The sequence below is a fragment of the Pan paniscus genome, chromosome 11, assembly GCF_029289425.2.
Source record: "Pan paniscus chromosome 11, NHGRI_mPanPan1-v2.0_pri, whole genome shotgun sequence".
In the NCBI taxonomy this organism is placed as follows: domain Eukaryota; kingdom Metazoa; phylum Chordata; class Mammalia; order Primates; family Hominidae; genus Pan; species Pan paniscus.
In genome coordinates this window covers 105,186,931-105,210,508 of record NC_073260.2, presented here as the reverse complement: position 1 = coordinate 105,210,508, position 23,578 = coordinate 105,186,931, and the positions used below count along the sequence as shown (strand labels likewise).

The 23,578-nt window shown below is 36.7% G+C and overlaps 1 protein-coding gene across 4 annotated transcripts in view; it reads left to right on the top strand.

Annotated features, from left to right (window-relative positions):
* The window catches only part of DENND4C (DENN domain containing 4C), a 136,660-nt gene that overhangs the window by 98,897 nt on the left and 14,185 nt on the right, over positions 1-23,578 (top strand). For 3 of the 4 annotated variants that reach the window (XM_008976179.6, XM_034967220.2, XM_008976180.4), the window contains 9 exons: positions 262-408; positions 4,566-4,688; positions 6,200-6,346; positions 9,507-10,672; positions 14,289-14,466; positions 15,655-15,764; positions 16,072-16,247; positions 20,552-20,734; positions 21,536-21,731. In XM_008976179.6, the coding sequence (XP_008974427.2) occupies positions 262-408; positions 4,566-4,688; positions 6,200-6,346; positions 9,507-10,672; positions 14,289-14,466; positions 15,655-15,764; positions 16,072-16,247; positions 20,552-20,734; positions 21,536-21,731 (2,426 nt within the window). The remainder of the gene's footprint in view (positions 1-261; positions 409-4,565; positions 4,689-6,199; positions 6,347-9,506; positions 10,673-14,288; positions 14,467-15,654; positions 15,765-16,071; positions 16,248-20,551; positions 20,735-21,535; positions 21,732-23,578) is intronic. The other variant, XM_003822602.7, reaches the window with a different exon arrangement.

The window sequence follows — 23,578 nt, the reverse complement described above, 5'->3', positions numbered from 1 at the left end:
TGATTAGAAATATACTTCCTTACTGAACCATGAACTTTATAGGCATATGAATTTTTAGCTATGTGAAGTAGAAAACTTAAATTCTGGTAGACATTTTCACATACATTTAAAGACAGATTATCTTAGTCCAAAATTATTTTTGTTTTTTTCCAGAAATTTAGAAAGTGTTCTGCAACTATAAATGAACTGTGGGTCAATCATGTTTAGTTTAAGAGATTATCAATGCATGAGTTATTGAACTGCTATTGTCCTTATCTTTAGCTCTTCAAAATGTCACAGGTGGAAGTGATGGGGACACGGTGAGCCACGGTAGTGTGGATAGTTCTAATGATGCTAACAATGGGGAGCACACAGTCTTCGTCAGAGATTTAATCAGGCTTGAGTCCATTGATAATCACTCTAGCACAGGTACTAAAATCCAGATTTTACTAACCCTTCACTTACTCTCATGTTAAATCTTTCCTTTTTCAAAAAGCTTCTTCCATTCTTGAGTTTGTGTGATATGACTACTTTAAAAGTACTGTATGCTTACACGAGAAACAATACGAGTCTGCAGATGACTTCTGTTTATTTCCTATAGTACAAAATTAGTATGGGAGTGCTGTGCACAGTGCTGTAGCATGATGCTTCTTTGTATTTGTTTATCATTAATTTGTGAAAGTGTATGCTATAATTAGGAATCATGAGCTAAGGAACTTGAAAATTAGTGACACAACTTGCAAATCTTTTTAAAAAATTAAATAGAAAATGTATCTTAAAACTTCAAGAGTATGAATATTAAAGAGGGAAGGAAGGAAGTCACACAATGAGAAAAATATTCTCTTTAAGTTACATTTTTTAAGATCTGAGAAGTTATTGAAGCTGCTTTTATGTACATAGCCATGGGAATAATCCCTCTCCTCTGAAGTTAGAAATAAGTGTAACTAAAGTAGCACGTTGTGCAGATATATGTGTGTTGCATATCCTTCTTCTTGTGTTGTTTTTTTGTTGTGGTTGTTTTTAATATCTCAAGCCTTCCTTTAAAAAGAATTCTGGGTCTAATTCCTGTGCTTCATCTGATGAACTTGTCTCAATGACTGAAGTTTCCTTTTCTCTGCTCTTTGTTGCTTTGCTTTTTGCTCTGTGCTGTTTCTTGGTGCTGCATTTGTCCTTGGCTGTCATGGTGTGGGGTGCAGACAGACTTATATGACGTGAAGCTATGGATACACGTGTGCATTAATTCTACCCTTGAATGTTAACCACATCAGGTAATTTCCCATTTATTAGGTTAAATTTTGCTGACATGCAAGGGTGGGGGAAAGACCTTTCATTGTATTTTAAGTTTTTTATGAGTGGTAAACAGTTCTCATTTTCTTGCCTTTTCTCCTTCAGATAAATGTAATCATATATAGACTCTGTTGAAAATATCCAGCTAACTTTTTATGGTCAGTTTGCAAAGCATGTTTGTTACCTTATTTGAAAATATATTATGCCTTGCTAAAATTCCTATTTTGAGGTTGGTTTGTAGCATCAATGTGACAAATAGTGTTATAGGCATTGAATAATTAATTGTTTCAGCTGTTAAGGTGGTGTGGCCATTGCTTTCCAAAACTTATCTGCTGAATTCTTGTGCTAAAAACAACCTTCACATAATTACAGGAGCATGTGTAAATTTGAAAGTCAACATAAAGCTACAGGTTACAATCCTGTTTGTAATTAACTTCCTCAGTTTGCCATCATGTTTGTATATTATATTAACAAATAAGAATTTTTATGAAACTTTTATTTTAAAGCCACCATATTTTATTTCCTCTAGTATTTTTTCATGATACTTGTAGAAGAAATGGGCTTCATGTATGAAAAGCAAAAAAATATATTTTTTTGTATGAAAACGTTTACCAGGAATAGTAATAGTAATACATAAACACCTTTCCCCTTATTCCTTCAGATTTTTAAGTTTACCTCATTATAGAGGCAATTTACTCCTTTAATGGAAATACCCATCTCCTAGTAATCCTGGGTAATTGGTATAAAGACTTCAATAGTTGGGCACAAACCTTCAGGTCCCCCTTATATATATTTTAGCTGCATTTCAAATGACGGAATGCCACATACGGAATTTGCAGTGATGGTGTGTCTCTGTAGAACTTCTGGCGATGCCATTTGATGCTTTTGGAGTCTTCAGCCCAGGTGCTTAAGTTGCTCATTTCATTAAGGATTATCTCGTGGAATCTTTCCACTTGGTACCTGGTACAGAGTCACTTAGCTGTTAGGGGCATGTTTGGTTTTAATTTACCCAGGCCCCAGCCTAGTGTTCATTTCATGGCACCACATTGCTTTACCAGACTTTTTGAGGGAGCTAGTAAAAAAGTGACTGAAGTTAGTCATTCTAAGTAGTAGTATTTAAAGACATTTAATTCTTTTGTTGTATGGCAAACCCAGAGTCTGAGTGGCAGTGTATTAAGTGATGGAAAATGGAGGTACTGAATATGTTATTTTATGTGTCTTTTATTGACATCTTTATACTGTTTTCTCTAGTACCTGATCTTAGTTTTGATTTTAAAGTATAGAACTATAAAGTCAAAAAAGACTTTTAAAATATTTGAATAACTTCAAACTTACAGAAAAGTTGCAAGAATAATACAGAAAACTCTCATATCTTTTATCTAGATTCCCTCATTTTTAGTTTGCCACATTTCCTTTATTATTTTCATTCTGCATGCATGCACATACCATTTCTTTTTCCTAAGTCATGTGAGCAGGTTACATACATCTTGCCCTTTTACCTCTTTATTATTTCAGTGTCATTTTCTCTTATATATAACCACACTTTGGTTACCAAATTCAGGAAAACACTGATATACCACTTTATAGTTTATATTCCAAGTTTGTCAGTTATCCCAATGTTCCTTGTGGTACTTTAACCCCCTTTCTTTAGTCTTCCTTAACCTGGCATAGTTCTTTAGCCTTTAAAAAATCTTTTATGACCTTGGCCCTTTTGAAGAATTCATTTTAATTATTTTGTGGAATGTTTCTTAACTTAGGTTTGTCTGTTATTTCCTAGTGTTTAGGTTATGCATCCGTGGGTGTGCTACATAAATGATGTTGACTCCTTCTCAGGTTGTCACGTCCTACAGGCACACACAGTCTGACCTTCATCGGTGATATTAATTTGGATCACCTAGTCTCACTATTGTCTGGTTTCTCTGTGGATAGTTATTATAATATTTTTTTCCTCTCAGATAATAAGCTATTTTTGAAAGGACACTCAGAGACAATGTGCTAATATCCTTTCTCATGACACTTTCTCTTTTAAATTTGGCATCCATTGATGATGCTTGGCTGAACCAGTCATTACTATGATGGCTACAAAGTGGTGATTTTGCCAACTCTATCACTGTTTTCATATTTAGAAGATGATATTCTAGTACGTAGATAATTCTCCATTCTCTATTTTTTTCTTATTTATTATCAGTATGGACTGATGGACTCCTGTTTTATTCATTGAAATATAATTCATTACTGTCCTTATTTGGTCCTCAGATTATCCCCGTGTTGGCCAGTGGGAGCTCTTTTAAGCTAGTTTTTATGTCCTTTAGATATTCTCCCATTATGTTTCTGAGCACTACCTTTTTGGCACAACAAAATGTTCTAGCTCAATCTTGTACCTTCTCTGTCTGAGCTCTGGAATCAGCCATTTCTTCGGGGATCCCAGGTTCTTTTTTCATGGGGAATAGATTTTAGAAGCCAAGATTTGGGCTCAGTGTTACCATAGTGTTACTGCTTCTACACTTTTTTCCTAAGCTAGAAAATATGTGTACTGTACATAAAAAATAATTTCAGAATTGTCACACCCATTTCTCTGTCAAAAACAAACCTACTAAGATGTTCAGGATTTGACTGTTACTCCCAGGCTTAGGGTAGATACTCAAAATAATGTGTTCAAAGTTACTTGGATTAGTCCTTCCCTGGCCCTTTCAGTGTGATTATGTTATTCATGTGAAATACAGTTGGCTTCATTTGTTTCCATTTGCATTCAGTTGCACCCCTTTTATCTTACTGATTTTATTTTTCTTTTAACATGCAGAAGTGTATTCTATCTCCAAAGATAAAAGCAATACCATAAACCATACACAGAGAAGTTTTCTCCCTCTTTATTCATTGTATCTTATTTCCCCCCAACCCTGGTAGGTAACCATCTTTACTGTTTTCTGGTTTATTTTGCCTGCATTACTTTTTGCAAAAGTAAGCAGATATATGTGTGTTTTATTCTTACAGAGAAGTTAGCATTCTGTAGACACTCTCCAAAAGAGACTTCCAAACATCTTATCTAAATCTTTTTAATTTACAGATGAAGAAATTAAGATGTAGTGCTTCCAAATGTGTTTAGTCTTTGATGTTCCTGTTTCTACTGTTCTTTGCGGCTTATCATTATTTTTAAAATGTTCTGTTTTCCTTGTGTGCTTTCTTGTCTTCCTTTTGTCTAACCGTAATTGTGTAGATCAGTGGAATTTTCTTTTGATTTTTATATATGAATTATAAGTATATGAAAACATTTATATGTAAGTCTGCATTCTTTTTAACAGGTGGTCAGTCTGACCAAGGATATGGGTCTAAGGATGAACTTATAAAGGATGATGCAGAAATTCATGTGCCTGAAGAACGGGCAGCAAGAGAATTGATAACTAAAACAAAAATGCAAACAGAAGGTTAAGTACTGATATTTACGAACTTTACTTAGAATAATACCTGTATTATTAATAATTAAAAGTTTATCTTAGTTGATAGCTTTGATGATTATTTTCACAAATGTAAGGTCTGGCTCCTAAGATGCTGTGTACTGTTACATAAGGTAGATTTTGGTAGTCTCTGAAGTTTTAAAATTTAAGAGAACTTTGTTTCTTTTTTTTTTTTTTTTTTTTTTTGAGGCAGGGTCTTGCTCTCTCGCCCAGGCTGAGTGCAGTGGCGAGAACATGTATTACTGCAGCCCTATCTCCTGGCCTCATATGATCCTCCTGCCTCCGTCCCCTGTCAGCTGGGACCACAGGCACGTGCCACCACACCCAGCTAATTTTTTTATGTTTTGTAGAGACAAGGTCTCGCCATGTTGCCTCGGCTAGTCTTGACCTACTGAGCTCAAGTGATCTTCCTGCCTCAGCCTCCCAAAGTGCTGGGATTACAGGTGTGAGCCACCACACCTGGCTGTAAGATACCTTTAGAGACTCTGTAGGTCAGCCCTTAATTTTGCAGGGAAGTGTGACCCATTGAGGTATTTGCCAAATTTACATAGCTACTTTTGACAGAACCAGGGCTAAACTTTGAGTTATCAAAACTTCTATTTTAGTGCCCTTTTTAATTCTAAAAGGCTCTTTCACTAGCAGTCCTTCAAATATCTAGGTGCATAGTTTTCATTGGTAGGTTAAAAATAGTCCATGTGGGCTGGGCGTGGTGGCTCACGCCTGTAATCCCAGCACTTTGGGAGGCTGAGGTGGGCGGATCACGTGGTCAGGCGTTCGAGACCAGCCTGGCCAACGTGGCGAAACCCCGTCTCTACTAAAAATACAAAAATTAGCCAGGCATGGTGGCAGCACCTCTGTAATCCCAGGTACTGGGGAGGCTGAGGCAGGAGAATCACTTGAACCTGGGAAGCGAAAGTTGCAGTTAGCCAATATTGTGCCATTGCACTCTAGCCTGGGCGACAAGAGCAAGACTCCATCTCAAAAAAAAAAAAAAAAGTCTATGTGGTTTTTCCCGGTTTTTATAGGACTCATTAAGGTAGAGATAATTTGTTGTAATCATTTTATGAAAACATGGAGGAGTATTTTGGCTTATGGAATAAGACACTCTTCCTGTTCTCTATCACAAAAGTGTACTTTCTTTAATGTTACTTATTTTATACTCCAGAGTTATGGAGAAACAAGCCCCTCTCCATTTGCCAAGTGATGAGAAGGAGAACTGAAGGCCAGAGACTTAATTGATTCACTAAAGAACATTTATGTTAGGATTATTGAATGCTAAAACAAAGCATTTATTTCAGTTAATATTGACAGCATTTATGGCATAAAGTAAACCAGACACAGTCTATTTTACTTTGTGTCTAAAGTAAAATAGACACACTGACTGTTGGAGAAAAATACATACAATATCTAAAAGTCAATATATGGTTTCTGTTTAATATTGGCAAAAGTAGGAATGATAACATCCAAATATTTTTTTCCAGAGGTGTGTGATGCCTCTGCTATTGCGGCAAAACATTCACAACCTAGTCCAGAGCCTCACGGTCCTACTGAACCTCCTGCATGGGGCAGCAGTATTGTGAAAGTTCCGTCTGGTATATTTGATGTCAACAGCAGGAAAAGTAGCACTGGTGAGTCTTTACATTTTGGTTATTAAATATTTAAAATATACTTTTATAGACTCCTATGTGTCTTTAATGACATTAAATTTTTGACTCAATTGTAATGAACATGCTAAAGAGCCAGAAGGGGCTTTTGAATTCTCTAAATCGGCTAAAGAAATTGAAAATATTGTTATTTAAAGGTGTTTGATTTTTAAAAGGAGTATTTAGTGTGTTTGGTATTTGGAATACCCTTTCCTGTTGTGGTGCCTGTCCACCGTTTGGCCACTCTTTCTCATTATAGATAATGAGAAAGTGTACTTTTAGGGCTTCCTGTATGCATCATGAACAGGCAGTGCTGTGATCAAATTCCAGAGGGCTTATGAGTGGCAGGCTAATTCCTATCACTGAAGGGAAATGGAAGAAAAAGATTCACGTCATTTCCCCTCTACACAGATATGCCAGTGGGTCTTTGATTTTGGCCATTGTTATAGGTACCCCAAGCCATTTTTTATTTGTGATTCAGCGTTTGTACTAAATAACTCTGTGTGTATGACTCCCTTGAATTTGAGTTTTCTACTTTCATTATATATATAGGCCTCCCAAGACTCTTATGGCACATATCCAAGTATATGATTTTAAAAGACAATGAAATTGGCCTGCATCCTTTGCCCTTAATTAGTGGTGGCTGCAGTTGACTTTTCTAAAGTTGACTATCTTGTCTGAAAATGTATCTATTGTATGACTTTACAGAAATTAATTTGTTCAGCTTCTTAAACCAATGTAAAAGTACTCCTTGTTCTTAAAGTCTTTTCTCTTTGTATTTACTGTGACTCCGAGTTTCACTCATTACTTGTTTGGGTAGTGCTCAAGAGGTGGGGCTAAAGATTTTTTGAGAAAATAATTGATATATTCATTGCAGATTCCATTTTCCTAACCTCTTGATAGCAGAGATACTGGGGAAAAGGAGGGAAGAGTTTTCTTCGTCAGAGGCTTAGAATCCTCTCAAAATATTGAACTGGACATCGTCTGTGGACTGATGTGTTTCCTTCCCTTTTAACTTATTTTCATATTAAGAACGAAGGGCGAGGATAATGGGGCTTTTGTCAGTATAGCAAATTTTTTTTAAAAAACATTGAATAAAATGTGCCGTTAAATTCCTTGGAAATACTATGAGAACCAATAATATTTGCAAAGATTTGTTTCTCAAATATTGGGACCAGCTTTCAAAGCAGGTACATATTTTGAGTTGTAAAATAGGTTAGTTTAATTCCCATGAAGGCTTAAAAGAATATCTCTAAATGCTTATTCTGATTAATTGATATAATTATGATTAGTAGTACTAACTTGAAAGATTAAAAAGAACCTTGAAATCAATCTTGAAGTTTAAAAGAAAGATCTTATCTAAGACAGCTTTTTTCCTTGAAGCACCCAGATATTGTTATGCTTTTTAACAAAACAAATGATGTGACTACAGTAAAAAGCAATGGATAAAAAAGAAAACAAAGGAAAAGAAAAACACAAATGAGAATCCTAAATATGAATAACTCAGGCTGCTATACAATTCCACAGACTAGGTGACTTATAAACAACAGAAATTTATTTCTGCCGGGCTCAGTGGCTCATGCCTGTAATCCCAGCAATTTGGCAGGCTGGAGGGAAAGATCGCTTGAGGCCAGGAGATTGAGGCTGTAGTGAGCCATGATTGCACCACTGTACTCTCCACCCTAGGTGACAGAGCAAGACCCTAACTTTGTTTGTTTGTTTTTGAGACAGACTCTCACTCTGTCGCCTAGGCTGGAGTGTAGTGGCACAGTCATGGCTCACTGCAGCCTCAACTTCCCGGGCTCAGGCAATGGAGGATTCTCCCGCCTCAGACCCCCAAGTAGCTGGGACTACAGGTGAATGCCACCACATCTGGATAATTTTTGTATTTTTTTGCGGAGACAGGGTTTCTCCATGTTGCCCAGGCTGATCTCGAGCTCCTGAGCTCAGGTGATCCGCCTGCCTCAGCCTCCCAAAGTGCTGGGATTACAGGTGTGAGCCACCATGCCCGGCATAACCCTAACTTAAAAAAAAATAAAAGAAAGAAAGAAAAGAAAGAAATTTATTTCTTATAGTTCTAGGGGCTGGAAAGTCCAGGGTTAGGGTGTTAGCATGGTGAGTTCTGCAGAGGGCCCTCTTCCAGGTTGCAGAGTGCTAACTTATTGTATCCTCGTACAGCAGAGAAGGAGAGAGCTCTCCTTTAAGGGCTCTAATCCCATTCATCAGGGTTCCACTTTCATGATCAAATTATCTTTCAAAGGCCCTGCCTCCTAATACGGTCACACTGAGGGTTAGGATTTTAGCATGTGGATTTTGGGGGACACAAACATTCAGTCCATAACAGGTAGACTTAAGTTCTAATAATGATTCAAATAGGAAATAATAGCTTTTGGTCTTGGAGTGAAACAAATTGCATGGTAGCCAAGAGTAAAAGACTGCTTTCTTTTTCCAAAGCTGGGGGAAGCTGCTATGGCCATTAGCATATTTTTTCTCTACCTGATCAAATAAGACTGACTTCTGTGAAGGCTGGGATTATGTCTGTTTTATTTGCCTTTGTATTCCTAGCACCTCATATAGTGGCTACTAGTAGACGTTTAGTATTTGTTGAAGAAATGGATATATCTGAATAATTTTTTAACCACTCAGATTTTATCAGCCTTCTTAGAATTTGCCAGTGCTAAGCATTCCATTCTGGATTATTTTACTTTACAGCAGTAAGACTTTGAGTATAGCAAATATACAATTCCTATAAGATTACAAATTTGCTTTTTGCAGAGTAGATTACTGGCAAGTATTTGTTGAATTGGATACAAAACTAAGATGGAAGAGACTCTTTCTTTTTCTGTATTTTAGTGAAGAACACAGGTATATCCATCTATCATATGTTGCATGATTTGTTTTTTTAAATGGGTGTTTATATAAATATAGGATGAAAGACAGGTTATACATTAAAATGCCCCTGGGAGGCAAGTTTTAAATAGCTTTTCCAGTGCACTTTTTTTTATACTTTCTTTATGGCCTCTAAATTTTCTGGATCTTTTATTCTGAGTATATGTCACATTCATGATCAGGAAAACAATAAACATTTTAATAAAAGTTAACTTGGAAAATAGGTTCATTGTTAATATTTTACTTTCCCTTTTAGGTAGTATATCAAATGTGCTGTTTTCTACTCAAGATCCAGTTGAAGATGCAGTCTTTGGCGAAGCTACTAATCTCAAGAAGAATGGTGATAGAGGAGAAAAAAGACAAAAGCATTTTCCTGAGAGGAGTTGTAGTTTTAGTTCTGAAAGTCGAGCAGGAATGTTGCTTAAGAAGAGTAGTTTGGATTCGAATTCAAGTGAAATGGCTATCATGATGGGAGCAGATGCCAAGATTCTAACAGCAGCATTGACATGTCCTAAGACTTCTCTACTTCATATTGCAAGAACCCATAGCTTTGAGAATGTTAGCTGTCACCTACCTGATAGTAGGACTTGTATGTCTGAAAGCACTTGGAATCCTGAGCACAGATCATCTCCGGTGCCAGAGATGCTTGAGGAAAGCCAAGAACTCCTTGAGCCTGTGGTTGATGATGTACCTAAAACTACTGCAACAGTAGATACATATGAGAGTCTACTAAGTGATAGTAACAGTAATCAGTCCAGAGACTTGAAAACAGTATCCAAAGATCTGAGGAATAAGAGAAGTAGTTTATATGGTATTGCTAAGGTGGTTGAGAGGGAAGATGTTGAAACTGGACTAGATCCTTTGTCTCTTTTAGCCACTGAATGTACAGGAGGAAAAACTCCTGATTCTGAAGATAAGTTGTTTTCTCCAGTTATTGCACGTAATCTGGCTGATGAAATAGAAAGCTATATGAACCTAAAAAGTCCCCTAGGTAGTAAATCTTCTAGTATGGAATTACACAGAGAGGAAAACAGAGAGTCTGGCATGACTACTGCATTTATTCATGCTCTAGAGAGGAGATCAAGCCTACCTTTAGATCATGGTTCACCAGCACAGGAAAATCCTGAAAGTGAAAAGAGCTCACCTGCAGTGTCCAGGTCTAAAACTTTTACTGGGCGTTTCAAGCAGCAAACCCCCTCTCGAACTCATAAAGAACGTTCAACTTCTTTGTCAGCACTGGTGCGTTCTTCGCCACATGGCTCGTTGGGTTCTGTAGTAAATTCTTTGTCAGGGCTAAAGCTGGATAATATACTCTCAGGGCCCAAGATAGATGTCCTGAAATCTGGTATGAAACAAGCAGCGACAGTGGCCAGTAAGATGTGGGTAGCTGTTGCGTCTGCCTACAGCTACTCAGATGATGAGGTAAGAAAGCTTTATGTGTGTAGTCTGTCTGCTATTGGAGTGTTTATAGTATCTTTCTAGAAATATATGTATTCTTGTTAAGAGATTTCTGTGCCCAGGCTGGAGTGCATTGGCATGATCTTGGCTGTCTGCAACCTCTGCCTCCCGGGTTTGAGCGATTCTCTTGCCTGAGTAGCTGGGTCTATAGGGGTGTGCCACCATGCCCGGCTAATTTTTGTATTTTTAGTAGAGATGAGGTTTCACCATGTTGGCCAGGCTGGTCTTGAACTCCTGACCTCAGGTGATCCAACTGCATCAGCCTCCCAAAGTGCTGGGATTACAGGCATGAGCCACCATGCCTGGCTGATTTCTGGTAACTTTGGTTTTTATATTTTGCATAGTCTATCTAATATAGAATAGTCTATCTGTAGTCTATTTTGTGTAGTCTATCTGATATGGAATGTTTGTATATCTTTTTAAAAATATGTGAAGGATTATTAAGACAGTTCTGGTAACTTTGGTTTTCATATTTAAAAATTATGCATATTTGGTTTCTTTCTTGAAGTAACTTGAACCATATATGTAAGGAAGTTAATAATGTAGAAATAGAATATTGGGACCATTTTATAATTCCATACACTAGTCTAAACTAAAACATTATTTATTTCTTTGAAAGCTCTAATGATTAGTGTTTGAAGTTAATAAAAATGCCATGTTATATTTGTGTAGCATTCACTTTTAAAATAATTTTTACCTATGTAATCTCCTTAATACATATGAAGTCAAGCTGCAGCTTAATCCATGGATTTCATACCACGTGGCAAAAATAATTGTCTTTAAAAAAAGTTATACATAGAGTTAATCATTAGATCTTTTGGTAAAAACAAAAGTGGGTAAGTTTTGCTTGTTTTACAGAAAAAAATTGAAATTTCACCTTGTATGAAATTGTATAGTATTTGAGTACTTTAGTAGATAAGGCAGATATGTATAATGTTTGCTCTCGTTATTTAACAGTATGTCCTAGGTACTGTTATAAGCTATATGTCTGGTTTTATATATGAATATATACAAACATAGGTATTTGTTTAATTTTCACAGCAACCCCATGAGGGTGGTACTGTTGTTATCCTGATTTTGTAGGTGATATTTGAAACTCAGAGAGGCTAATTAGCTTCTCAAGATGATACAACTAGGGAATAGTAGAACTATGATTTGAAGTCAGAGAGATTGGCTCTAGAGTCCATGCTCTTACCTTAGAAGCAATATCTCAGGAGAAGATACCAAAGAGCAATATATGAAAAGAGGTTCAGGTTGGGGGCTATCCAGAAAAAAAGCAAAGCAGGTGATACCTAATTTAGGATTTGAAGGATAAATTTGACGTTTGAGGTTAAAGCTGTAAGAAGAGTGTCAGAAGAGTATATCTGAAAGAATAATGTGAAATGGCTTGGAAGCTTAAAGCATCATGTACTTTCAAGGTAATATAATCAATTTCAGATCGTAAAAGGTCTAAATTGGAATTGGAGACGTGGGAAAAGAAATTAGACGTATAAGACTTTTATACCATTTGAAGGAATACTTTATAGACAAAATAATAATTGAATTAAAAGTATAGTATTGAACAGTATAAATTAACTATTTTGTATTTAAAGAGCTTACGAGGTCAGTCAAGGGAAGGCGAAATAAAATAGCTTCCAAACTGTCTTAATCTGGCATTATGATAAAAAAGAAAAAAAAAGTGTATCATTTTATTTTATTTTTTGAGACAGGCACTTGCTCTGTTACCCAAGCTGGAATACAGTGGCACAGGGATGGCTCACTGTAGCCTTGACCCCCTGGGCTCAAGCAATCCTCCTGCCTCAGCCTCCTGATTGCTAGGACTCCAGGCGTGCCCCACCATGACTGCTAATATTTTATTTTTTGTAGAGATAGGCTCTTGCTATGTTGCCCAAGCTGGTCTTGGACTCCTGGGCTCAAGTGTTCCTAGGTCTCCCAAAGTTCTGGGATTATAGCCATGAGCCACTGCACCCGGCCTTTGTTTTATTTTTGAAATTTTATTGAGGTTGGTTATGAGGACTCATGCCTGTAATCCCAGCACTTTCAGAGGTCGAAGTGGGCATTTGCTTGAGCCCAGGAGTTTGAGCCTAGCGTGGGCAACATGGTGAAACCCCATCTATACAAAAAAATACAAAAACTAGCTGGGCGTGATGTCATGTACCTGTAGTCTCAGCTACTCCAGAAGGTGAGGTGGGAGGATAGCTTGAGCCCAGGAGGCAGCGGTTGCAGTGAGCCGAGATCACACCACTGCACTCCAGCCTGGGTGATAGAGACCCTTTCTCCCTTGCCTCCCCAAAAATTATCTGTTAAAAACAGAAGTACATTACACAGGGATATATGGACTTGGAATATGTGACACTGTAAATTCCAAGTCACTGTGGATCTTGTCTTGTCTTTTCATTGTTACATCCTTGGCACCAGTAAGCAGTACCTGGCAAAAGGCAAATAGGAGATACCTAATAAATATTTACAAATGAAGGAATGAATGAAAAGTCTATAAAATGTTTTTAACTTTCATCCCGAGTTTAAGGAATTAATTAGAGGTATATGTAAAAATAGAGGAATTTACCAATGTAATTTATATAAGATTGAAGCATTTTGAATGTTTAAGCAACAGGGGAGTTAGTAAATACATAATAGTATATCAGTAAAACAGATTAGTTCACAGGTGTTTAAATAATTAGAAGAAAATTTAATGACATTAAAATAATTACATACGAAGTACAGGTGAAAAACAATATTCTAATTTGTAAAGATTTATTATATGATTTTATATGTATGTTTTAAATGACTAGAAAGATATATATCAAGATTTTGATTATATTCTCTGACTGTTGATATCATAAGCATTTTTCATTCCTTGTTTTGCTTATCTGTATTTAATTTTTAAAAATCATGTAACATGGTTTTATAACAAGGAAGACACAAATCTTTCATTTTTAAAGCAAAAAAACCTGATCGTTGAAATGTTTTCTACCTAAAGCTTCAACAATCACTTATGTAGTTAAGAACTACAGTGTTTGAAACTTTATTCATGTTTCTTGGCTCTAATATTGATATTTGTTATTCTGAACATTCAGATTCCCAGCTGAAATTATCACAGCAGCTTTATTTGAAACAACTCATATTATCCATATTTTCAGATTACATAATTAAAAGTTAAAGAAGTTTCGTAATTTCTGTAAGGTTACATATCTAATAAATGGTGGAGAACAAGGTCACAATCTGGCTGTCTGATTCAAAAACCCCTACTCTACTTGTACTGGGATTCCTGATTCCATTGGAGACAGTGAGCTCCCTAGAATTCTGTTATTTTATAAGATTCAATATTGAGAGACACCCAGACCTCCCACATACACCTGAGGCACACCACGATCTTTCTTAAAGTATTGTTGCTTATGGCTTGAATGTCTTAGAGTGTGGAAGTGAAGTAATAGTGAGGAGATTTCATGGTTTTGAAAAGTATGGGGATGATGATTTGTTTAAGGATTATAGAGTTTAATTTTGAAAAGGGTAGAGTGGGTATAATCCCACTGGAGAAGGTATTATTTATGTATGTGGAATTTTTTTTTTTCAATTAAAGGAAGAAACTAATAGAGACTACAGCTTCCCAGCTGGCCTAGAAGACCATATTTTGGGGGAGAATATATCGCCTAACACAAGTATCTCAGGGTTGGTCCCCAGTGAACTTACCCAGAGCAACACAAGTCTTGGCAGTAGCAGCAGTAGTGGAGATGTAGGAAAACTGCATTATCCAACAGGTATGGGGAAGGATTATCCTTTCTTCATTTGCTTTATAATAGTTTTTGCTTTTTTTTTTAATTTAAGAGACGGGGTTTTGTCATGTTGCCCAGGCTGGTCTCGAACTCCTGGGCTCAAGCAATCTGCCTGCCTCGGCCTCCCAAAGTGCTGGGATTACAAGCGTGAGCCACAGCGCCCGGCCTGTCTTTGCTTATTTTAATTTAGATGCCTGTAACTCCCCGCTCAATAAGCCCCATTTGTTGAAATGATTGAGAGATTTTTAATACTAGCCGCCTTATGATCTATTCTGATCTTGTATGATTTATAACTATTGTGGTCACCTACTGCCTTTGTTTTTAGTTGTATATATTCACGGATTATATCATTAGTTCTCAAACTTTGGCATGCATCAGAATAATCTGGGAAATTTGTTTCAAAATAAATGCAAATGTCCAAGCCTAACGCTAAAACTTCTGAGACTGAATTTGTGAGATGGGACCTTGGGAATGTGTATTTTTAAGCAGTTCTCTGGGTGAATCCGATGTATACCAGAGTTGGAGAATCACTAGGATGTGTCATTGAAGTTTCTTACTCCATGTTACTTTTTAAAATTATAATTCGGTTCTTTTTCTCTGACTTTTTACTGTAAAAATTTAAAATGTCCAAACCGGACACAGTGGCTCATGCCTGTAATCCTAGCACTTCGGGAGGCGAGGCGGGTGGATTGCCTGAGCTCAGGAGTTCGAGACCAGCCTGGGCAACACAGTGAAACCGTCTCTACTAAAATACAAAAAAAATTAGCCAGGCGTGGCAGCGTGCACCTGTAATCCCAGCTACTTGGGAGGCGGAGGCAGGAGAATCACTTGAACCCGGGAGGCGGAGGTTGCAGTGAGCCGAGATTGTACCACTGCACTCTAGCCTGGGCAACAGAGCGAGACTCCCTCTAAAAAAAAAAAAAAGAAAAAAAAAATTTCAAATGTCCTGAAAGTTGAAAGAATCGTATAATGAACAATCATGTATTTTCCACCTAGATTTAATTAACTATTGTTAACTTTATCTCTTTCTATGTATGCATACATTTTTATACTGAGCCACTTGAAAAACAGTTGCAGACTTTATTCTATGTCCCCCCTAAATACTTTGGCATGCATTTTCAAAAAACAAGGACATTCCTTACATAAGGTATTACGATGTTTATTCCTTTGTAGGTGAAGTTCCATTTCCAAGAGGCATGAAAGGGCAAGACTTTGAAAAATCAGATCATGGTTCTTCTCAAAATACCAGCATGTCTAGCATCTATCAGAATTGTGCAATGGAGGTAAAAGTTCTATATTCAGTTCATGATAAAGTAGCTGTAAGCATATTTTTATTTCAGAATGGCATTTAACAGGATTCTATGATACCCTTGTGGACAGTATAATAAAATAAGTCGTTTTGTTGAATTTGCTTGATGTCTTATGTAAGTAAGACATTGAACTGGTAGTTTACCTGTGAAATAAAAGAACTGTTATTAATAATTCCAAATTTGATCAGTATAATAAATAAAATCCCATTATCTCAAGAGAATTCCTGTTAAGATTAATTTTTATTAAAAGTTCTCAGTGTCTGCATTTTTCTGTTTTTAGGTTTTGATGTCCAGTTGTTCACAGTGTAGAGCTTGTGGAGCTTTAGTTTATGATGAAGAAATTATGGCTGGATGGACAGCAGATGACTCAAATTTGAATACAGCTTGTCCATTCTGTAAAAGCAACTTCTTGCCTCTTCTCAATATAGAATTCAAAGATTTGAGAGGTTCTGCAAGGTTAGTCTTATAAAAGCTCTCTCAAGAAGTAAGTACCCTCAAAACACATGACTTCTGGGAGAAGAGTGAAATATTCCTGGTATGCTCCAGGTCTGCCTTCCTGTCTGTCCTTCACCTTCAGTATTTGAGTAGCAAATACTAGTAATGTGGGAGTCTACTTTTCCATTTTATTTAAAGTAGGATTATCAGCCGGGCTCCGTGGCTCATGCTGTAATCTCAACACTTTGCGAGGCCCAGGTGGGAGGATTGCTTGAGGTCAGGAGTTCAAGACCAGCCTGGGCAACATAGCAAGACCCTGTCTCTACAAAAGATTTTTTTAAATTAGCTGGGCATGGTAGTGTGCACCTGTGGTAGCAGTTACTTAGGAAGGCTGACACAGGAGGATCGCGTGAGCCCAGGAGTTTGAAGCTGCAGTGAGTATATATTTTAGAAGAAACAAAGGGGAAAAAAAGGCTTCAACTCTTCTCTTGTCACTTGCACTTCCTAGTAGTATTCTGTGCAGTGAAATGACCAAATTCTAGGCAATAGATACGAGACTAGCTGATCTATAATTATACATTAAATAATTGAGAGTTTGGTAACTCTGTGCTGACCTAGGGAATTATACTTAATATTCCATTCATTTTATGGAACAAATTGAACTTTTTATTTCCTGCCTTTAGCTGCTTTAAAAAAAATACATTGCCAGGTGTGGTGGCTCACATCTTAATCCTAGCACTTTGGGAGGCCCAGGCAGGTGGATTGCCTGAGCTCAGGAGTTCGAGACCAGCCTGGGCAACACAGTGAAACCCCGTCTCTACTAAAATACAAAAGATTAGCCAGGTGTGGCGGCGTGCGCCTGTAGTCCCAGGCACCCGGGAGGCTGAGGCAGGAGAATTGCTTGAACCTGGGAGGTGGAGGTTGCAGTGAGCTGAGATTGCACCACTGCACTCCAGTCTGGGTGACAGAGCGAGACTCTGTCTCAGAAAAAACAAAAAAAACATTTAGGCTGGGCATGATGGCTCATGCCTGTAATCCCAGTACTTTGGGAGGCCGAGGCAGGCAGATCACTTGAGGTCAGGAGTTCGAAACCAGCCTGGGCAACATGGCAAAACCCCATCTCTACAAAAAAATACAAAAAAGGTTAGCCCAACACCATGGCACATGCCTGTAGTCCCAGCAACCAGGAGGCTGAGGTAGGAAAATGGTTTGAACCCAGGAGGCAAAGGTTGCAGTGAGCTGAAATCACACCATTTAATTGTAGAGGTGTTTCTTCTCTGTTTTTTCTTTTAGCTTCAAGGGTGGAGCTAAGTCAAATCATACTCTTTAATTCCAGATACACTATCATCTTTGGACTGTGCAAGGGCCCTCTCGTGTTTATCCTCCTTTCCTCATTCCCACCCTCATTCCCTTATTCTACAAAGACACTGACTCTGCTAAGTGTGATATATATCTAAATTTATTTCTTTTTATTACTCAATTTTAAATCTGGGTTACTATATGTACATCTAGTTTATTCCTTTTCTTCTACAGGAAGTTAATATATCTTTCTACTTATCCATTATTCTAGTGTTGGGTACTTCAGTTACTTTCAGTTCTCTGTTACTACAAACACCACAGTAGTAATGCAGTGCACTGCAAAATACATGTCCCCTTTTGGACTTGTGAAGTAGTTTCTCTAAGAAAACAATAATCCTTGGAGTAAGATCATTTTCATACATGATTTTAGTAAACACAAAATATTGCTTCCTAGACGGCTGCACTCCCACAAGTAGTACCCAAGAATTCTCATTTCTGTATAGCCTTACCAGCATTTGGTATTATCACTTTTTAAATTTTGGCATCGTTTGAATTTCTCTTGATACTGACAAATTTGAGTGTCTCTTTATTACTTGTTATTGTAGCCTTTTTTTTTTTTTTTTTTTTTTTTTTTTGGAGACAGAGTTTCACTCTTGTCGCCCAGGCTGGAGTCCAATGGCATGATCTTGGCCTACAACGTCTGCCTCCCAGGTTGAAGCGATTCTCCTGCCTTAGCCTCCCGAGTAGCTGGGAGTGCCCACCACCATGCCCAGCTAATTTTTGTAATTTTTGTAGAGATGGGGTTTCGCCATGTTAGCCAGGCTGGTCTTGAACTCCTGATCTCAGATGATCCACCCACCTTGGCCTCCCAAAGTGCTGGGATTACAGGCGTAAGCCACTGCACCTGGCCTGCTCTAGCATTTTCTATGAATTGGTTGCTTATGTTCATTGCCTATTTTTTTTTTTCTTTTTTGGCTGTTTGGTTTTTTTTTTGAGATGGAGTCTTGCTCTGTCACCCAGGCTGGAGTACAGTGGCGCGATCTCGGCTCACTGCAAGCTCCACCTCCCAGGTTCATGCCATCCTCCTGCCTCAGCCTCCCAAGTAGCTGGGACTACAGGCACCCACCACCACGCCCGGCTAATTTTTTTGTATTTTTGGTAGAGACAGGGTTTCACCATGTTAGCCAGGATGGTCTCGATCCCATGACCTTGTGATCCGCCCACCTTGGTCTCCCAAAGTGCCGGGATTACAGGCGTCAGCCACCGTGCCTGGCCGTTCATTGCCTATTTTTCTATTGATCTTTCTTTTTCTTGTTGATCTGACTTGAATATTATTGATATTAATTACTTGAAAGCATTAATTTGATATCATCCATTAATTTTTTACCTTGCAATTTGTGCTTTTGGAATCTTGTTTTTAAAGTTGTTCCCTGTCCCTAGGACCTGAAATTTTTATCCTTGAACATTTTTGCTTATATTTTACTTTTGATGTTTAGGTCTTTAATATATCTTTATTCTACTTTTTATATATGATGGTAGAGATCCAGCTTTTATTTTTCCCCCATGTAACAATCCAGTTATCCCAATATTATCCACTAAATAACCTATCCTTTGCTCACTGATATGTGGTGTCACCTTTATCATATTTCAGTTCCCATGTATACCTCACTTGGTTCTGCATTTTCTTGCTGTTTTTCTTAATGCCATGTTGTTTTCATCACTTGGTCCTTGTGTTGTATCTCTGGTTAGTAGGGTGAGTTCCCACTCTTGGTTGTATTGTTATTATTTTTTGTATGCTTGCTCTTTCCTGTGAATTCTTAGAATAAGTTTGAGGTCCTCAAAAAACATCCAACTAGAGTTTTCTTTGAGATTTATAGATTAATGTGGGGAAAATTGACTTTTCTGTTATTATTATCTTATCTGTGAGCCTGGTATATCTCTGTTTTTTTTTTCAGATCTTCTTTTATGTCCTTTAACACAGGTTTAAATTATTCTCCATAAGTCCTATACTTTTTGAGTTAATTGTGTTTTTAAGCTATCGTGACAAGCATTTTATTTTATATTTTTCAAATTGGGTATAAAGGAGCATTATTAAGTCTGTCCCCTGAATATGTTGTTATAGAAAATTTCAAGCTTACAACAAATTTTAAAGGTTTTTTTTCAATGAGCACGCAATATCTACCCCTGCGTCCTTCAATTTACACTTTACTATACTTAGTCTATCACCTATCTGTCTCTCCACCAATCTATCTTAAATTTTTATTCATTTGAAGGTAAGATAGAGATATTAATACATTTATTCCCCAAAGACTTTGATATGCATATCATTAACTAGAGTTCAGTATTTATTGACAGTTTTTTTATTTTGAGATAAATTGATGTACAGCAAAATGTACAAATCTTAAACATACCATTTGAAGAATAAATGCATTCATTTGTGCAAATTAAACCCTTAGAAAACATTACCATTACCTCAGAAAATTCTCTAAATATTCCTTGCAAGGCCCTTCCCTCCTCGAGTCCCACCCAAAGAGAGAAGGAGAGAGATAAGATGTAAATAAAACAATGAACAGAGAAGAAATGACTAGAAACAGGATGGAGATTTATAAGTGATAAAAGACATTATAAGTAATTATAGGTTAATGTATCTTAAAATGCTGCTACTGCAGCTCTTTATTATTTTTTTTTTAACTCAGGAAATTAATGAAATATATTGCTTTCCCTCTTCCTTCACAGTTTTCTTTAGTGGTTCTCAAAAATTGGAATATCATTTATTGGACCATTTCCAACCTTGTATTTGAAAAGTTTAGGATAGGAGGGGAAGAGAAAATGAGAGCAGGAATGTGCGTGTGAGAGAGAGAGAGAGAGAGTGTGTGGTGTATTGGAAATAGGCAGTGTTTTCCTTCTGGATTATATATAATTTTATTAATGACTGCTTTAGCAATAAAATGATTCTAAATGTGATAGAATTTTAAAAAACTTGAGGATTTTTAAAGGCTCTTTTCTCCCCCCTTTTCCTTATGTAGCTTTTTCCTGAAACCAAGTACCTCTGGTGACAGTTTACAAAGTGGAAGCATTCCATTGGCAAATGAATCCTTGGAGCACAAACCTGTATCCAGTTTAGCAGAACCTGACTTGATCAACTTTATGGACTTCCCAAAACATAACCAGATCATAACTGAAGAAACAGGCTCTGCAGTTGAACCAAGGTATCAAAGGGTACAGAGACCTCTTTATGTAGTAATAAATGGGGTACCCTTGTAAAAATTCTGTCTCTAAAGACAACCTGACTCATATAGGCATAAGTTCTGGCATTTAAGAGTACATCTTAACTTATTATTACCACATAGTGTTTAACGAGCTAATGAATGAATCTGATGATAAACCATTTTTGAACTAAGTTTAATATTTTACAGTTGTCTTTTACTGTTTTATAAAATATTTCCCCTTTAATATAGTCATTGCCAGTTTCCAGAGGCGAAATGTTCTCTTTCTGTGAAATGTACCCTTGGCCCTTAAATACTAATTGAATCAAACATTTATTGAGACTCTATTGTATGCTAAATATTATGCTAAGCTCTAAAAATAAAAAAGTAAATATGACTGGGTCTCTCTCCTTAGGTGGATCGTGGCCTAGTAGAGATTAAATACTTGTCAGTGTCTTTATTGTACTTATTTGCATATAGCATACTTCTAGGTAATTTTGTTTAATAAAGATGAAATAATATTTGAGTAAAGCAGCTGAATGGGTACTTTGTCTTTTTAAAATAATACCTGTATATCTGCAATATGTCATCTTCCCACCCCTCACCAGAACCATCTACTCCATCCTGTTTTTCTGACCAGTTTTACAAAAATGCTTGAAGGAAATGCAATTCTTACAAGGTGGTGCTGATTCTTCTTAGATATATTTAGTAGACTCAAGGTCCATTGTAGAAAATACTCTAGCTCTACAGATTTAGACTGTTTTTCAACATGAACATAGCATTTCTTCTATATTTATTTTTAAGTGATGAAATAAAGAGAGCCAGTGGAGATGTCCAAACTATGAAAATTTCATCTGTGCCTAATAGTTTATCAAAGCGAAATGTGTCTTTGACTCGAAGTCACAGTGTTGGAGGCCCATTGCAGAATATTGACTTTACCCAGCGACCGTTTCATGGCATCTCAACAGTTAGTCTTCCAAATAGTCTGCAGGAAGTTGTGGTATGTAACAACAACAACATTGTAATTATACTGCATACACACCTAAGTATATAGTAGAACATTATAAATTCTTCTGTAGTGGACTTATTTTAATTACATGAAAAGTGATAGAGTTTTTCCATAAACAAATAACTTTTTATTGTGGAGAATTTCAAATATGTACAAAAAGAAACAGTATAATGAGTCCCCCATCGTCTAGCTTCAGTTATTTTCAGTTTATGGTGTTCTTCTTTTATGTATATTCTCATTCAGTTCTCTCTTTTTTTGAGATTATTTTGAAGCAAATTTCAAACATCACATATTCTGTTAGTAAATATTTCAGTATATATCCCTGAATGATGAGGACTTTAGAAAAATATAATCACACTGCTTTTATCATACAAAAAAAAAAAAACCCAAATAATAGTATCAAGTTATTTAGTCTGTTCAAATTTCTGATTGTCTCAAAAATGTCAAATGCATATGTGTGCTTGTGTATGTGTGGGTTGTAGTTTGAGGAATCAGGATCAAATAAAGTCAGTGTATTGCACTTGGTTGATATGGTTTTTAGTCTTTTTGAATCTGTAGACTCTCTTCCTCTTGCAATTTATTTGTTGATAAAACTGTTTAGAGTACAGTTTTCCATAATCCAGATTTTGCTGATTGCAATGATAAAAGTTGGAATTTGTGTCCAGAACCTTGATCAGATTTGGGGTTTTTGTGTTAGTGTTCATTTGCTTGTTTATTTTTGTAAGACGATTTCATCAGTGGTGGTATGTTCCTCCCAGCAGGAGACATAAACATTAGTAGCTATTAATGCCTTAATGCCTAGATAAGGAGCTATAAAATGATAATGGTCTCATTCTGTCATTTCTTCCTTATAATAAGGAATACATAAACAGAAATTTCCCTACGTCTCTGTTAGATTTTCAAAAGATAAAAGTTATAGTGGAAAGGCAGGTTAAATGCTTGATTTTTTCCTTTTATTTAGAGTTTTCAAAATAGCGAGTTGAGTCCGTCATTCTCCAAGGTCATCAATTAATTTGGGGGAATAGGGTATCATTATGAGCTCATTGATTTCAACATTTATGTTTAATTAAGTAATTAATTTTTAGAGATGGGGATCTCGCTTTGTTGCCCAGGCTATTCCTAAACTCCTGAGCTCAAGTGATCCTCCTGCTTCAGCCTCCCTAATAACTGGAACCACAGGCACACACTACCATGCCTTAAACATTTATCTTTATATCTATTGCTGTTTTTATCGTTGTTCATGCTTATATTATTCTCTTTGGTCAGCTAGAAGCCTCTACAAGTTAGCTCATTAGTCCTTTTGACACAACTCTAGTAGCATTTTTGTAATTTTTAAAAAGCTTTCTTGCTTTCTTATATGACAAGATGTTTTATGCTTATGTTCTATACTTTCTTACCCAGACCTAGAATCAGCTGTTTCTCTAAGAAACTGTGGGTCCCTTTGGAGGGAAATGGTTTTGGAGACCACAGTCTAGGCACCAGGGGGACTCACTGTTAATGAGAGAGTCTTAAACATTTTATCCTGATTATAATATGCATAACTCACAAAGTCTAGGTTGGGTCTTTTTTCATTTCTTATTTTATTTGAATTATAAAAATGCTATTTCTTTAATTCCTTCGGTTTTTGTTGCAATCAGTTGTAAAAGTGAGTTAAGTCAACAAAGAATATTAATGCAAAAGATTGCCCCATCAGTTTAGAGTTGTAGGAGGAAGATAATGTCACACAGTTTTTACACACATACATTACTATAAAGCATCTGAAATGCAAATATTCCTTATAAAAATTGAAAAAAACCTAATACATTCAGGCCATTGCTGTCAGTGTGATAGAGAACATG